Source organism: Phodopus roborovskii, unplaced genomic scaffold (genome assembly GCF_943737965.1).
Source record: "Phodopus roborovskii unplaced genomic scaffold, PHOROB, whole genome shotgun sequence".
Classification (NCBI taxonomy): domain Eukaryota; kingdom Metazoa; phylum Chordata; class Mammalia; order Rodentia; family Cricetidae; genus Phodopus; species Phodopus roborovskii.
Window position 1 is genome coordinate 16,344,813 of NW_026126541.1, and position 15,998 is coordinate 16,360,810.

Here is a 15,998-nt window from a genome sequence, read left to right on the forward strand (position 1 = left end):
GGCCACATAAAATGGATTGGGCAGCATTCCTTCTGTTTCTAATTTGAGAAGTCTTGGCATTAACTCTTCTTTGAAAATCTGGTAAAATTCTGCACTAAATCCATCTGGCCCTGGGCTTTTTTGGTTGGGAGACTTTTAATGTTTCACTGGGCCTGGTAGGTCTGTTTAAATTGTTTATTTGATCTTGATTTAACTTGGGTAAGTGGTATATTATCCATTTCTTTTAGGTTTTCCAATTTGGTAGAGTACAGATTTTTAAAGTCTGTTCTTATGATTGTCTGGGTTTCCTTGGTGTCTGTTGTGTCCGCCACTTTCATTTCTACTTTGTTAATTTGGATATGGGTTTGTCACTATTACTCATTTTCTCAAAGAAGCTGACTCTTTGTTTCATTTATTCTTTGAACTGTTTTTAATTTGTTTCTTTTTTATTGATTTCATCCTTGAGTTTGACTGTTTCCTGCTGTCTACTTGTTTAGGGCGTGGTTCCTTCTTTTGTTCTAGATCTTTCTGATGTGCTTTTATGTTACTAGCATGAGAATTCTACATTTCCTTTATGTAGGCACTTAGTGCTGTGAATTTGCCTCTTTTATTGTGTCACATAAGTTTCTTAATTTCTGTCTTGACCCATTTTTTCGTCCAGTTGTTCAGTTCCCAGGAGTTTATAGGTTTTCTGTTGTTGACATCCATCTTTAATCCATGGTGGTCAGATAGGATGCAGGGTTTTTGTTTTGTTTTGTTTTTCCCTCAATTTTCTTGTAGCTGTTGAGACTTGCTTTGTGTCTGGTTATGTGGTCACATTGGCAAAAGTTCCATGAGTTGCTGAGAAGAAAATATATTCTTTTGGTTGAAATGTTCTGTAGCTATCTGTTAGGTCCATTTGGTTTATGACATCAAGTAGCTCCTGTATCATTGGTGGGGTATTGAAGCTCCCACTACCAGTGTGTGAGGGTCAGTATGTGATTTAAACTGTAATAGTGTTCCTTTAATTAACTTGGGTGCCTTTGTGTTTAATGTATAGAAGATGTAAAGAATTGCAGTGTCCTCTTGGTGAATTTTTCCTTTGAGTATGTAGTGTCCTTCCCTGCCTCTTCTAATTAATTTTGGTTTGAGGTCTATATTGTCAAATACTAAAATGGATACACCATGAGGCTGGAGAAATGGCTCAGAGGTTAAGAGCGCTGACTGCTCTTCCAGAGGTCCTGAGTTCAATTCCCAGTAATCACATGATGGCTCACACCCATCTATAATGAGATCTGGTGCCCTCTTCTGGCATGCAGGTGTACATGCAGGCAGAACACTGTATACATAATAATCAAACAAATTAGAATTAAAAAAAAAAAAAAAATGGGTACACCAGCTTGCTTCTTAGGTCCATTTGCTTGGAATCTTTTTCCATCCTTTTACCATGAGGTGATACCTGTCTTGATGTTGAGGTGTGTTTCTTGGCTGTAGTAGAAAGGTAGATCATGTTTTTAATCCATTCTATTAGTCTGTGTCTGTTTATTAGGGAGTTAGAGTTATCAAGGAGCAGTGTTCATTGACTCCTGTTATTTTCTTCTTCTGGGTTTTCCCCCCTCCAATTTTCATTTACTGGCCTAAAATTATTTATTCCGTGTGTTTTCTTTGGTGTGGTTAACCTCACTTTCTGTAGGATTGTATTTGTTTTTATCTTGGAATGGCTTTCTCCATCTATTGTGATAGAGAATTCTGCTGCATATAGTAGTATAGACTGGGATCTGTGGTCTCTTAGAATCTGTAGAACATTTGTCCAGGTCCTTCTGGCTTTTAGAGTCTCCACTGAGACGTCACATGTTGCTGGGCAATGCAGCCTAAGCCTTTAATACCAACACTCGGAAGGCAGAGGCAGGTGGATCTCTGAGTTCCAGGCCAGCCTGGTCTACAGAGTGAGTTTAGGACAGCCAGGGCTGTTACACAGAGAAGCCCTGTCTTGAAAATCTGGGGGTGGGGGGAATGGGCAGGGGTGTAAGGAGAGTTCTGATGTTATTCTAATAGGTCTGCCTTTATATGGTCCTTGGTCTTTTCTCTTGCAGCTTTTAATGTTCTGTGTGTTTACTGCTTTGATTACTATGTGCTGAGGGACTTTCTTTGCTGGTCCAGTCTGGTTTTCTGTATGCTTTCTGTACTTTGGTGGGTACCTCCTTTAGGTTAGTTCTTTTATGATTTCACTGAGAATATTTTCTGTGCCTTTGGCCTGGCTTTCTTCTCCTTCCTCTATTCCTGTCATTCTTAGATTTCCTGGGTGTTTTGTGCCTGAAGTCTTTTAGATTTGATGTTTTCTTTGACTGAGGTGTCCATTTTTTTCTGTCCTGTATTCGCTGCCTAAGAGCCTCTCTCCCATCTCTTATACTCTTGGTGAGGTTTGTCTCTACAGTTCCTATCCATGCTCCTAAACGTTTCATTTCCCGATTTTCCTCAGTTTGGGTTTTCCTTGTTGATTCTATCTCTACTCTTAGATCTTGAATTGTTTTATTTATTTCCTTCCATTGTCTGTGTTTTTATAGATCTCTATCCATCTCAACCCAGGCTTTCTCTGTGTAATAGCCCTGGCTGTCCTGGAACTCTTTGTAGATTAGGCCTGCCTCTGCCACCTGAGTGCAGGGACTAAAGGCATCCACCACCATGCCTGGTTTACATAGATTTCTTAAGGGACTTAAAGGGTTCATTTCCTCTTTAAGGACCTCTATGACATTCATAAAGACTATTTTAAGGCCTTGCCTTGTGCTTCGGCTATGTTGTATTTCTCTGGGCCTGCTGTGGTAAGTTTGCTGGGCTCTAGTGAGGATGGATGGATGGATGTTACTTTTACATTGGCACCCAGGCATCCGGGTTTGGAATGATTGTGACTCTGGGTGCTGACATCTGGTCTGGTCTTTGTTGGGTAAGTGTTTTTGTTCCTTGGCTTCTATTGCCCTCTCTGGTTCTTAGGAGACTGTGTGTTGCCTGGTAGGAAATGTTTCTGGGATCCTGCTAGGTGTGGCCTCTGGGGCTTCTAGATACGATGTGTCCCCTTGGTATTGGGAGCTGACACTTAGGGGTGGGGTTGGACTAGAAGTAAGTGGGGAGGGGGTCCACAGCAGGGAAGGAAAGTAGAGTGTTCCACCAGGATCTGCTTATCCCCTTGGGAGGGGTCGGGGGTTGAGGAGAGGCCACAGCAGGTGATTTGCTACAGAGCTGGGGTTGAGAATGTGGCATTGGATGAGGAGAAGGGAGAGAGTGATCTGAAGCTTACCTACCTACTTTTCTGGCAGGCTTGGTTGGTAGGTTCCCAGGGAATGGCTGTCGAAGCTGGGATAAGGTGGGAGAGCTCTGGTGCCCTCTGAGTGTGAGACAGTGTCTCACGTAGGCTGGTCTCAGGCTCCCAGTGTCTATGTATTGTAAGGTGGCCCTAACCATTTTTTCTTAAGTTTTATTATTTGTGTGGAGGTGTGCACACACATACACGCAGATGCCTATGGTGCCTGCCAAGGATGCCAGATCCTCTGGAGTTAAAGGCAACGTGAGCTGCCCCACATGGGTGCTAGGAACTGAACTCAGTCCTCTAGAAGAGCAACAAGTGCTCTGAGCCACTGGGCCACCTCTCTAGCCCTGGCCTTGAACTTTTGATTCAGCTTCCATCTTCGGAGTAGCAGCATGTCAGGTATGAGCCACCACAATCAGCCATCTTACCTTTCAATTTGCAAAGCCGAGCTGTCTGATCCATATGAACCCTAGGGGAACAGGAGGGGCTAAAGGGCACCAGGTGGCTCAGGACATTGATGTTCTTGATTTAGAACAGTGTGTGTAGGCACAGTGTGTATATTCTCGTCATAAGTGAGTATCATTTTCTTTCGAAGAGATTTCTTGCTTTGAAAAAAAAATGTTTAATTTACAAAAACAAAGGGTGAGGTGAGCGTGGTGGTGTTCTCCTAGCACTGAGGAGGCTGAGGCAGGGGGATTGCTGTGGGTTTGATGCTAGATGGACTGCAACACAAGACTGCCTCAATAAAAAATGACAGAGGGGATAAGGCAGAGACTACGTGACACTAACAGCCATCTGACTGATGAGTTGTCTGGCTCTGACCGGCAGTGAAGGTTAGGTAGGAGACAATGCATGGGACACTTCTGTCACTACTGAAAGGCCCTTCCCGACAACAGACGGGCTAGAGAGGCAGAGGCAGCCGCAGCACATGTGGGAAGGCTCACCGGTTACAATAGTTTTGTTTGTTCCTTCCTTGAGGTGAAATCTCATGTAGCCCAGGCTGGCCCCCAGTTCACTGTGTAGCCAAGGATGACTACGATTCCCCTCCCACACCCAGCTCTTGAATGCTGGGATTACAGGCTTGCGCTGCCTGTAACACCCTACAGTTAGGTAAGAGGAAACAGGAATCACCTTTTGGCAGTTCCCCGCTAGAGAAGAAAGAACCAGGGAGATTCTTCAGTTTATCCTGCGGACAATAGATACGACTCCCCATCTGTGTACATGATTTAAGAGTAAAATACCTGCAGATGTTATGAACTGTTAATGTGTGAGACGCAGATGGTTTTTGCTAAGGGGATTTTTGTTAACCTTTGAAATGCACTTGGATTTCATCTGCATTAATATCCATACAGTAGGTGTTCCATAAACTTAAAATGCCAGTCATTGTGCCAAGCAGACAACCTAGCTCAGGACTCAGTCATGACGGGTCAGAGGCCTCTCCTGTGTGTGATAACTGAGCCAACAAGCACGACAGATGAGCTCACATCTCAGTGGGCGTGGACAAGGAGACACCACCAAGACTTAGGGAGTCATCTGACGGAAGATGTTTTTGTAGTGATGGGAAGACTTGGAGGAGGGTGGGAGCCGGACAGGTTGTCAAGAGAGAGGTTGAAGCAGCTGGGCTGGGGAAGGGCAGTGTGAGCCAAGCCTTGAGCAGGGAGGTGATTGCTCCTTAATCCTCCAGGAACCTCTTACTGTGAATGAATTAAAGGCTTGGATGTTTGGCTTGACAGCACATATATTTAAAATCAGGACAATGCACAAAAGATTACATGGCTTCTGCTCAAGAATGACACACAAATTCCCATATCAAAATGAGAAAAAGGCCTTCTGATCCATTCTGAAGACCATAAGTTTGGTTCCCAGCACCACAGCAGATGGGCAGCTCACAGTCTGTAACTCCTGCTCCAGGGGATATATCTTTCTGGCCTTCCTGGGTGCACACATGCAGATTTTTCCATCTTTTGTTTTTTTCAAAGCAGGGTTTCTCTGTGTAGTCCTGTGTACTCTGGAACACTCTCTGTAGATCAGGCTGGCCTCAAATTCAGAGATCCATTTGCCTCCTAAATCCTGGGATTAAATGTGTACACCATTAAAACAATAAAAACTTCCCTCTACTGGGGTGTAGAAATTGCTAAACTGATGAAACTACAGTGCTTTTCTCTGTGCCCCGTACATCATTTAGTTCAAAGTGAAAATGTTGCTAGAGAGGGGCGTTTGTAGGGCAGAATTGTTACCGCAAGCCGCTGCTCAGGGTGACGGTTGAAGACCAGAAAGTTCCTGGTGTTCTCACTCATGTCTTTGTCACGCCCCAGGAATCTGCGTGCGTGAAAGTGGTGGCAGCCATGAGCTTGTGGGACCTGTGCATGGAGAGGGGACACCGTGACCTGGAGCAGTTCGAGAAGGTGCATCGCTACATCAGTGACCAGCTCTTCACGCGTTTTGTAAGTGATTGCCCAGCCCCCGTTCCAGGCTGGGCATCCTTCCTGGGGGGGGGGGGCTCTCAAAAGGCATCTGGCACAAAAGTCCCTTCCAGAGACCAGAGTCACAAGTTCTAGTGTGCTGCATCTGAGTTTAAGATAGAATGTGACCTATTGGAGGAACAGTAGGAGCTGTAAATGTCCCTTAACTTGTGTTCTTAGATCACAGGGCAAACTATGGAGAAAAGCTAGGAAATTTAGTCTGGCATGGTCACTGAGTAGTCTCATCTCAAAAAAAGTGATTCCTGCGTATCCCTTTTCCAGTTAAAATGTGATCAGATAGGTTTTACACAGCAAATGACTTCATAGAGAAAGTGCTATCCAAAGATAACAGGGTTATTTAATTGCCATTATATTGTGTGTTTGAGGTTTGTTGTTAGAGCTCTCTGCAGGGAGTAAGGCTAAAGTGGGTATGCACGATGAGAAACTTCCAGGGGCTTCATGAGGAAATTCTTGTATTAGGGGCTGGGACAGCTCAGCTGACAAAGAACAGCAGGACCTATACTCTTTGTTTGGTTTTGGTTTTTTGTGATAGGATTCATCTGTGTAACATTTCAGACTGTCCTAGAACTCACTCTGTAGACCGGGCTGCTCTCAGACTCCTAGATCTGCCTGTTTCTGCCTCCCAAGTGCTGGGATTAAAGTCATGTGCCACCATGCATGGCCTGAGGACCTAAATTCTATCTCCAGTAGGGGTGGTGGCACATGCTTGTAATCTCAGCACTGGGGAGCAGGGACTGGTGCCTCACTGGCCAGCCATCCAAGGTTATTTGGTGTATTATAGGACAGCAAGAGTCCGTTTCTCAAAAATAAGGTAAATTACTCCTGAAGCATGACACCAAGGTGTCCTCTGGTGTCTGCATGCACATGTTCCTGCGCAGATGACTCTGCTGAGAACCTATGTACACTTTTGTGTGTTCAGCGGCATACCCTCAACGTCTGTCTTTCTAGGGGAAAGTAAAAGTGGGCATTACCACACAGTGACGCCTAGAAACTGAATGAGGGGACACCATCCCAGTGGGCATTACCACACAGTGACGCCTAGAAACTGAATGAGAGGATGCCATCCCAGACTTAAGGCTGTGCAGACAAGTGCATGTCATAGGGTAGCCGCACAGAAGAATCACACAGCATCCCGAGGTGTACTTTAACCATTCATCAGTGAAGAAGCTAAAGAGAGGGGCCTGGCTGGCAAAAGCCCCAGTGTGAGAATTGCCAGGCAAAGCGTGGTAGGGCATGGCTATGTGTCTGTTCAGGGTCACATTGGGCCGTAGAGCAAAGCGGGGTGGGTATAAGGCCAAATCAGCCTTAAAGTGCTTTGGAGACAAGTGAGGTATGACAGCAACGTGCCTCTCTTGTCCCCACAGAAGGAGAGGACTGAGCGGCTTGTCATCAATCCCTTAAGCCAGCTGTTGAGCATGTTCACGGGTCCCCACAAGCTGGTGCAGAAACGCTTTGACAAGCTCCTGGACTTCTACAACTGCACAGAGCGAGCGGAGAAGCTTAAGGACAAGAAGACTCTGGAAGAGCTGCAGTCAGCCCGCAACAACTACGAGGCCCTGAATGCCCAGCTGCTGGACGAGCTGCCCAAGTTCCAGCAGTACGCCCAGGGGCTCTTCACCAACTGCATCCACGGCTATGCCGAGGCCCACTGTGACTTCGTGCAGCAGGCATTGGAGCAGCTCCAGCCCCTGATGTCGGTAAGGCCTTCACCCGCCTGGGGCCGAGTTACCTCTCAGTACAACTGGCACCCTCAAGAGTTCTTGGTAGGGTCATTCAGTCCCGCCTATCAGGGACTCTTGTCCATTCTCCGTGTCTTGAAGCCTGAGGTTGTCCTTGTCCTGCCACTCTGGTACCCAGTTCAGCCAACTACAGCTGACCGTAGTGTGTAGTTGGCTGTGTAGGGCCCAGGGGTCTTTCATGCGTGTTCTTCTCTCTCCTGCCTTGACTCCCTGTGGTCCGCAGTTACTGAGAGCCACTGACCGAGAAGGCAACTTGATCGCCATCTTCCACGAGGAGCACAGCCGGGTCCTACAGCAGCTGCAGGTCTTCACCTTCTTTCCTGAGTCCCTCCCTGCTCCCAGGAAGCCCTTTGAGAGGAAGACCACAGACCGCCAGTCATCCCGGAAGCCTCTGCTTGGCATGGTGAGTAGGCACCTTGTGTGACGCCCAGGACTAGTATCCACATGTCACTTCATCAACTCCAACCCAGATGGTAGTTGATATCTACCAGCCCCACATCACAGGGCTAGCACCAGACTTAAATGAGTTAACGTGTGGAGTTGCCCAGCACATAAGCAGAGCCTAGTGTGCCTCTGCATATGGACAGCTTAGTGGGAGTTTTGATTTTTGTAATAATAAGAGCCTGTTCCAGCACAGCCCCCTCCCCTGGCCCCAGTATTAGTTTAGCATTTTAATTATATTTTTGTCTTATTTTATATTTTTGCATAAAGTAAGGGTGTTAGCTTGCTTCCTGGCTTCAGAGACATCAAAACATTGCTTAAAGGACCACAGTTTTTACCTAACACTGATTTGGTTATGAAAGGTAGTTGGGTGGCCAAGGATTGTACGCTCTTGAGATGACAGGCTGAGATGAAATACAACTGCTAAGGTGATGGCAGGTTCTTCCTGGTCCTGGGCTAGGCTGACATTGGGGTTCTTATTGGTCTTGTTTCTCAGCCAAGCTACATGCTGCAATCTGAGGAGCTCCGAGCCTCCCTGCTGGCAAGGTACCCACCTGAAAAGCTCTTCCAGGTGGAACGGAACTTCAACGCTGCTCAGGACTTGGATGTCCCTCTTTTGGAAGGTGACCTGGTGGGGGTGATAAAAAAGAAAGACCCCATGGGCAGTCAGAACCGCTGGCTCATCGACAATGGAGGTGAGGACGCCAGGCTCTGGGTAAATGTGACTGAATGGGAAAAAGACAGGGGAGGGGTCATAGAACTAACTGTCCTGATTTCTAGAGTGTGTGGCACCCAGCTTGGTAGTGAAGCCACCTGCTTGGGATTGCTTTCCTTTTGACAACTCTCAGGGACCATTCTGTTATTTATTTACCCTGAAACTGTTGCCAAGGCAGCTGCCCTCTGAGTCTGTAAACTGTGTATGCATTAAAAGCCTGTGGTTTTGTTAGCTTTCCCTGTAATGTTACTTCATGGCTGTTTAGAGAGGGACTTGAAACCCAACAGTTCACAGCTTTCTGTTTTTGGAAGAAGATTATAGACTTTAGTCTAATCCCTTTCCCCACAATCCCCAAGTTTAGAAAAGCAGGGCCTCTTTCAGAACCCTCTTGTCAAACCTGAACAGAGTAGCAGGGAAGGATCTGTAGTCATAGCTAGTCATAGCTCACCTTTTCCAGCAGGAATTATCTGTTTTGCTGTGGAGGGCTATGAAATAGATATATATTTGACATTCCTCAAACCAAAAAAATTATGAGTTTCCTAGCCCCCTGGCCTAAGTATTCTAGATAGTTTGGGGGCATAGGCCAGGGTTACTATTTGGTGGAGGTTCTTTAAAACATCTGGTGGGCTGGGGAGGCTGAAGTATCTACAGGTCTGGGATTTAGAGTTCAGGCCCCAGAAGCCAGGAAAAAGCCGGATAGTGTACCTCATACTGCATCCAAAGACAGCCTGCTGTGTGGGGGGGCCCAGGATCATCCCTCATCTCTAGGAAGCTGGAATTCCTACTGAGCAGTGTCCTGGGACAGAAACAAAGAAAAAATGGATAAGATAAAATATCAAAAAGAAATCATGTTCCTCGGGCATTGAGTTGCATGCCCAGGGTCTGTGCTCTCCAGATTTCTCTTTCTTAGGACAGGAAACATTTTTGTTTGAAACATGTGGCCAAGAGCCCTCTGTCACCATTGTCATCATAGGCAATTTGTTGAAGTGCACACTCTGGGCAGGGCTGTGTGCTTGACCCGAGAGTCGGTGTCCTGCTGTAGGGTACTCGGAGTAGTCCACGGCACTCCATGACCCTAAGATGGTTCGCTGTATGGGGAGTTGGGAGCAGATACCCTTTCTGATGGCTCAGCACAAGGGCAGCCTGTCTGTATTTGAACTTAAGCTTACCCAAGCCTTCTCTGTGTGACTTGTTACATTGTCTTCTGTGCCCATTGCCAAATTCCAAATTTGATATTTTGTGGGTTTTTTTTGGGGGGGGGGCTGCTATTTTGAGACAGGTCTCACTTTGTGGCAAGGTGGGCCTGGAATTTGCAGTCTCCCAAGTGCTGAGGTCACAGTATGACCCACTAAATGTTGGTGTACCATTAGTTACTTTTAAACAAATGTGATGTGTTTTGGATTTTTTCACTGTCCTGTCAATTGTCCACAGACATGCTTGTAAGGTAGCCATGGTGTGGGGCATTTTCTGGGGTTGGCTGCTGCAAGCATCACAAAGTATTTGGTTTTTGTCTTCCTTGATCTAGCTTTGTGGGGGAAAAAAAAGTATTTATCGTAAATGAGTATAGAGAATTGGCCGCATGTTTGTCTGTGTGTACATTATGTACCCGGTGCCTGTGGAAGCCAGAAGGTAGTGTTGACTCCTGGAACATGGTTGTCGCTGCCATGTGGGTGCTGGTCATCGAACCCCCTGGATAAGTAGCGAGTGCTCTCAACTGCCCAGCCATCACTGCAACCGCATTGGCTTGGCTTTTATAAACTATCCTTTGTAAATTCCTTGTATCCTCACCTCCTAGCACACACTCCAGCTCTAGCTGTTGTCCTTCCCTTCTGCAGTCACCAAAGGTTTTGTGTACAGCTCCTTCCTGAAGCCCTACAATCCTCGGCGCAGCCATTCGGACGCCTCGGTGGGCAGCCACTCTTCCACAGAGTCGGAACACAGCAGCTCCTCCCCCAGGGTCCAGCGGCAGAACAGCAACAGTGCCTTGACCTTCAACTCCAACAGCATGACTGTGTCCTTCACCTCAGGGCTTTCCCCGAAGCAGCCCCAGGACACATCTTCACTGAAGGAATGTGACCAAGGAACTCTCGGTGTGTCCTTGAACACGGGGAGTCCAGAAACTGGACCTTCCAGGTGCTTGCCAGACCCAGACTCTCCCTGCCAGCTTAGGCCAGGGGACTCTGCAGATGGCGCCAGAGATATAAGCCAACCTGCCTCAGCCCTGAGGGGCTGCCAGAGAAGCTCCAGGCATCCGGAGGCCGTCGGTTCCTCTGTACCAGGGCGAAATGAGCAAGGTAATGACTCCATAAAAGGAAGTGCAAGAACCTATCAGACTCTGGAAGACAGAAACAGAGGGCTCGGAAGCAGCGAGGCAGAAGGCAACCAGGTACGCACGCCCCGCCCCTGTGTGGCTCCTCGGTGTGGGCAGATGTGGAGTGAGTACAGGGCTGTGGAGGGGCTGTAACTCTAGCCTGTCCTCCATGCCCCAGAACCCCGCTGTCCTAGGGAGCAGCCCCCTCTCCTGCTCCCACAGACACTTCTAGGCTGTCCCTAGAGTCCTCCTGCTCTGTCACTGGATGTTAAAAAGGTGCCAAGATGAAACCTGTTTTCACTCTTCAACCTATAAATTCTTCCAGTGTATGGGGGCTGCTGCTTAACCCGTCCATTCAGTCCTTTGTCCCCCAGCTAGATTTTTATTCCTAGAATTTAGAAATGGAAGTCTGTGCTGTTCCAGCTGTTCCTGGTGTTTGTGAGCCAGGCGTCAGCTTTGTCACAGATTTTGGTCCCCACGCTGATTCGAGGCTGCACCTTGGTCACTAGTCTTATGTGCTCTGTGTTGTGTTGCTGAGTCTGGAGTCTGGATCCCAAAGGCCAGTTCCCATCTCTCGGTCCCACCTTTCTGTCACAGCTGAGGGTGGCCCCTGCTTCTTCTGCCTGGCAACTCTTTGTACTGACAGCCTAGGGCAGGTGTCCCGTGCTGAACCCGAGTGGGCAGCATTTGCTGACTTACAGGCAACTCAGGTCTAGCTTCGTCAACTCCTGAGCCTGATCTGTCCTGAAGCCTGGTCCTTAGGTGTGTGTGGTCCCGGGCCTCGTGGCTTCTCACATCACTGAGCCCTCCCCACCTGCACACTGTGCCCCCTGCTCTCTGTGTCCCCACAGATTGACCGTTCCTGCCTTGGGATTAATCGTGTGTTTTTACTTTGGTTTGGGGTTTTGGTTTTCTTTCCTGTTGCGGGAATGGAGCCCAGGGTTTGGAGTAGGCCAAGCCTGTGTTCTTTATTGAGGATTTCTAGGTGGGATACAGAATTGGAGTAGAGAAAGCTTCCCTCACAGCTCCTCCATCTTCCATATCGACCAAAGGTTCCTGCTGTTCTGAAGCAGTGAAAATTCTGCAGTTTTTGAGGGGTTTTTGTTTTGGTTTTTGTTTTTCGAGACAGGGTTTCTCTGTGGTTTTGGAGGCTGTCCTGGAACTAGCTCTTGTAGACCAGGTTGATCTTGAACTCACAGAGATCTGCCTCCTGAGTACTGGGATTAAAGGCATGCGCCACCACTGCCCAGCTGAGGTTTTCATTTTTTGAGACAGGGTCTCACCACATGTCTTAGTCTGGCCTGTGGTTGGTGGCATTCCCCTGCCTCTGTCCTGTTCATTAAGGACTACTCCGATCATAAGTAAACTCTAAATCAGATCCGAAATTCAGCTTTGAGCCTGGCACTGGTAGCACTTGAGAGGCAGAGGCAGGCCAGTGTCTGAGTTTGAGGAAAGAGCTCGGGTAGCCCACGGTGCTTGGTGACTCAGTACAGACTGTTGCCCTCACGGCATTGCTGCAAACAGGTTCCTAACCCTTTCTCTCTCCTTCACATAGGTCTATTTTGCCGTTTACACCTTCAAGGCACGAAACCCAAATGAACTGAGTGTGTCAGCCAATCAGAGACTCAGGATCCTTGACTTCAAAGATATCACAGGCAACACAGAGTGGTGGTTGGCTGAGGTTGACGGGAAGAAGGGCTATGTCCCTTCCAGTTATATCCGGAAGACTGAGTACACCTGACCAGGCTGTCCCAACCCCCTTGTCTACACTCTTAGCCTGCTGAAGGGCTCTGGTGGGCTCCAGGCACCCGCTGCTAAGCACAGGACCCGCCACACTGCTTATCCGTAGCGTGGAGTGCAAGATAAGCTTTACTCTCAATTGGGTTTTACACTGGGATGCTCGTTAGAGTTTGAAGTAGGCCCCAAGGCTTGCCAGTGATTTATTAACCACAAGGAGCGGGCCAGGTGGGTGTCAGCTTTGGGAAATGTGACATTTCCAATCAGAGAAGCAGTGTTGCGTGCAGGAAGCTTGTGCATCGGTTGTTGCAGCCTCCATGGTCGACTGAGAGGAAGAGGGGCGGACTCTGAGCGCCCCACACACGCCACATCACACTAAACCTGGCGTATCACACGTCAGCTACTCCAGTGCCTGTACCCCTCCCGTCTCTGATGTTCATCAAATGCCATGTTTTTCACCGCTTTATAATCTTCTTTTGACCTTGTGTCTGGAAGGTTCTCTTACCTTGTCAGACATGGTCATCCACCTCTTCCTGATACCCCTCAACCGTATATGGTCGTTGTGTGATGTCTCCTAACCTTTCTCCCTGTATGTAATAACGGACAAACTTTTCTAGACTTCCCGGGTCAGCTCTCTCAGTTCTGCAGTGATCTCCAACTAGTCCAGCCTGGAGGAAGCCTGGATGCCTTTGTCTGCCTTCTGAGCACTCTGCTGCCATCTAGTGGTGTCTATGTGTGCTCACAACAGCCGTGGCTTATTTGAAGTAGGTAGGATCACTGGCCACAGAAGCAGCTTGTCTCAGATTTGGAAATAGACTTTTTCTTTCTTACCACCAACTGCCATACTTCAGACACAATATTCAAAGACAAACAGATGCTAAAAGTGTGCCTAATGAGACCTCACACCCAAGCTGGAAGGTGCTCTAACCTCATGTGAAGAAATGGCCCCCGAGACTTGCCTCAGCGGGGCCCTCGGACTCCAGACAAGCCCGCATTGGAGCAGCCTTCCAGCCGCTGCTCCTTCACTTGCACATAGCCTTAAAATCCTGGTGAATTGGGATGTGCCTGTGGACTCCCCAGCCACAGCTCCCACTCCACTGGCCGTGGCGTGGCCTCTTACGAAGTGTTTATACTTAGAGATGTTTATATTTAAGTAGCTATTTTATAAATAAAAGTGTTTCTATCAGCCATGTTAAATCGCAACTTTCTCATCCTTGCCCAGCTGAGTCAGTCGCAAGGGACCTGTTTTCTCTTAGCACTTCTACAGCAGAGGTGGTTCTCAACTCATGGGCCATGACCCCTTTGGGGATCAGCTACCCTGCACATCAGATATTTACAATTCATAACAGTAGCACGTTTGCAGTTATGAAATAGCAATGAAATAATTTTATGGTTGGGGGGGTCACCACAACATGAGGAGCTGTATTAAAGGGCCACAGCATTAGGAAGGTTGAGAACCACTGCTCTGCAGTTTCTGGTTATAGATTTAAGTCTTTAACCCACTTGGACGTGTTTTTTCTTTCTCTTTTTGGAGGTACAGTGGGGTGATCTTGTTATATAGCCCAGGCAGGTCTCCAGTGAGATCCTTTCGCTTCATCTGGATGTTGGGGTTACAAGTGTATGTTTGCCTTGACAGCCAGCTTTGAGTTTGGTTTCTTAAGATAGAGTATCAGATGTGTGGCCTGTGATGCACACCTTTAACCCCAGCACTTGGGAGGCAGAGGCCGGAGGATCACATCACTTCCCATTGAGTTTTTAAGTGATTCGAGGTTTTCATTTCTAGGATTTCTGTTTTCTCTGAATTTCTATGTCTTTGTTGAGTCTTTCACCCAAATTATTGGGTTTCTCGTCCTGGGGTTTAATCCCTTGTTCAGGTTCTGAATTTGTTCTTTCCTTCCTTTGCTCTTGAGTGTGTCGCGTGCTCTCACCATAAAAAGTTAGGTTCACAGCTGGTAAGGCTGTTCCCCCAGAAGCCTGCATAGCAGGCTCTGAAGTCGTGGTTGAGGAGCTCCCGGGCCATGGATGAACCTACTCCTGTTCTCTCTGCCCATAGATGAGAGTAGCCCTCAGTCCTCAGACACATCTCTTTGTGCAGTGGATGATGGTTACCACAGAAACAATCTGTCAAAGTGCAGAGAATAATACAGCAGAGTGCTCAGTCACAAATGAGACATCTGTAGGTAGCATCACATCGCCTCCCCAAAGATTCAGAGACCATCAAAGAAGTAGGACAGAAAGATTTTAAGAGCCAGAGGTCAGGGATGGCCAGAGTGAAACTCCTAGAGACAACAGCAAAAAATGCCTGCATGATTGTTGTAGCCCCAGTCTGAGAGACCAGTCCTGCCTGGTTTACTCGACCATGCTTGGAGAGAAGCATGTGGATTAAGAAATGACACGTGGAAAAATTAAAGATACTAAAGAAAGGACAGAGACACCGGATAGGGTTGGGAGGACATCCGGGGAATACCAGGAACCGTGGCAAGTGTTCTTACATACCCAATCAAAAGAGAGGCAAAAGACTTCCTTACCAAGATACAAAGACCAAGTAAGCAAAATTACCTTCTCCATACCTAAAATACCAAGTAATCACACCTTAAACCAAATATCCTGTTTTCAAGGTAAGACATCCATTGGTACTCCTTAGGCCAAATATCTTTCAGGAGCAATGGTGGGTTTGAACTCTCTGACCTTAAGTCAAGATGAAATGGGGGAGAAGTCTAGTTTTCTCAAAGGCTGTGGCTCTAGGTAGGCTGACCACACTCCAATGGATGCTCTCAACCTCTTGAGTATATGGACAGCACAAATTAGAGTTGAGAACTATTAAAAAACCAAGAAACCTGAGTCCTGGGGGGGGGGGTGATCCAAGGAGTTAGGGAGACAGTGACTATGACCAAATACATATGAAACTCAATAAAATACCTTGTACGAATTCTGCATTCTGTAGCATATGCATGATTTAAAATGTTGCTCATGATAAATTTTTGTCAATGGGAAAATGAAGACTAAAATGTCAACAGTGTAAACAGCAAGTTGGAGGGGGCTCAAGGGCCACATCAAGGACTTCAGAGTTGATGACTCAGGTAACAACAAACCCATGTAGGCTTTGTTGTCCAGTTGTAGAGAGGGAGGGGTGATGAGCAGAGGGGTCAAGACCATGCTGGGGAAACTCACAGACAGCTGACCTGAACTAGTGGGAGCCCACAGACTCCAGACTGACAGCTGGGGAACCAGCATAAGACGGAACCAGGGCCCCTGAACGTGTGTGTCAGTTGGGGACCTTGGGCAGTCTGTGGGGCCTCTGGCAGGGGAACCA

The 15,998-nt window shown here is 47.4% G+C and overlaps 1 protein-coding gene across 1 annotated transcript in view; it reads left to right on the forward strand.

Moving 5' to 3' along the window:
* The window catches only part of Dnmbp (dynamin binding protein), a 93,816-nt gene extending 79,943 nt beyond the window's left edge, over positions 1–13,873 (forward strand). The window contains exons 12-17 of the mRNA XM_051200087.1: positions 5,575–5,703; positions 7,107–7,439; positions 7,705–7,884; positions 8,419–8,617; positions 10,473–11,023; positions 12,504–13,873. Coding sequence (XP_051056044.1) covers positions 5,575–5,703; positions 7,107–7,439; positions 7,705–7,884; positions 8,419–8,617; positions 10,473–11,023; positions 12,504–12,689 — 1,578 coding nt within the window. The 3' untranslated portion in view covers positions 12,690–13,873. The remainder of the gene's footprint in view (positions 1–5,574; positions 5,704–7,106; positions 7,440–7,704; positions 7,885–8,418; positions 8,618–10,472; positions 11,024–12,503) is intronic.
* The last annotated feature ends 2,125 nt before the right edge of the window (positions 13,874–15,998 follow it).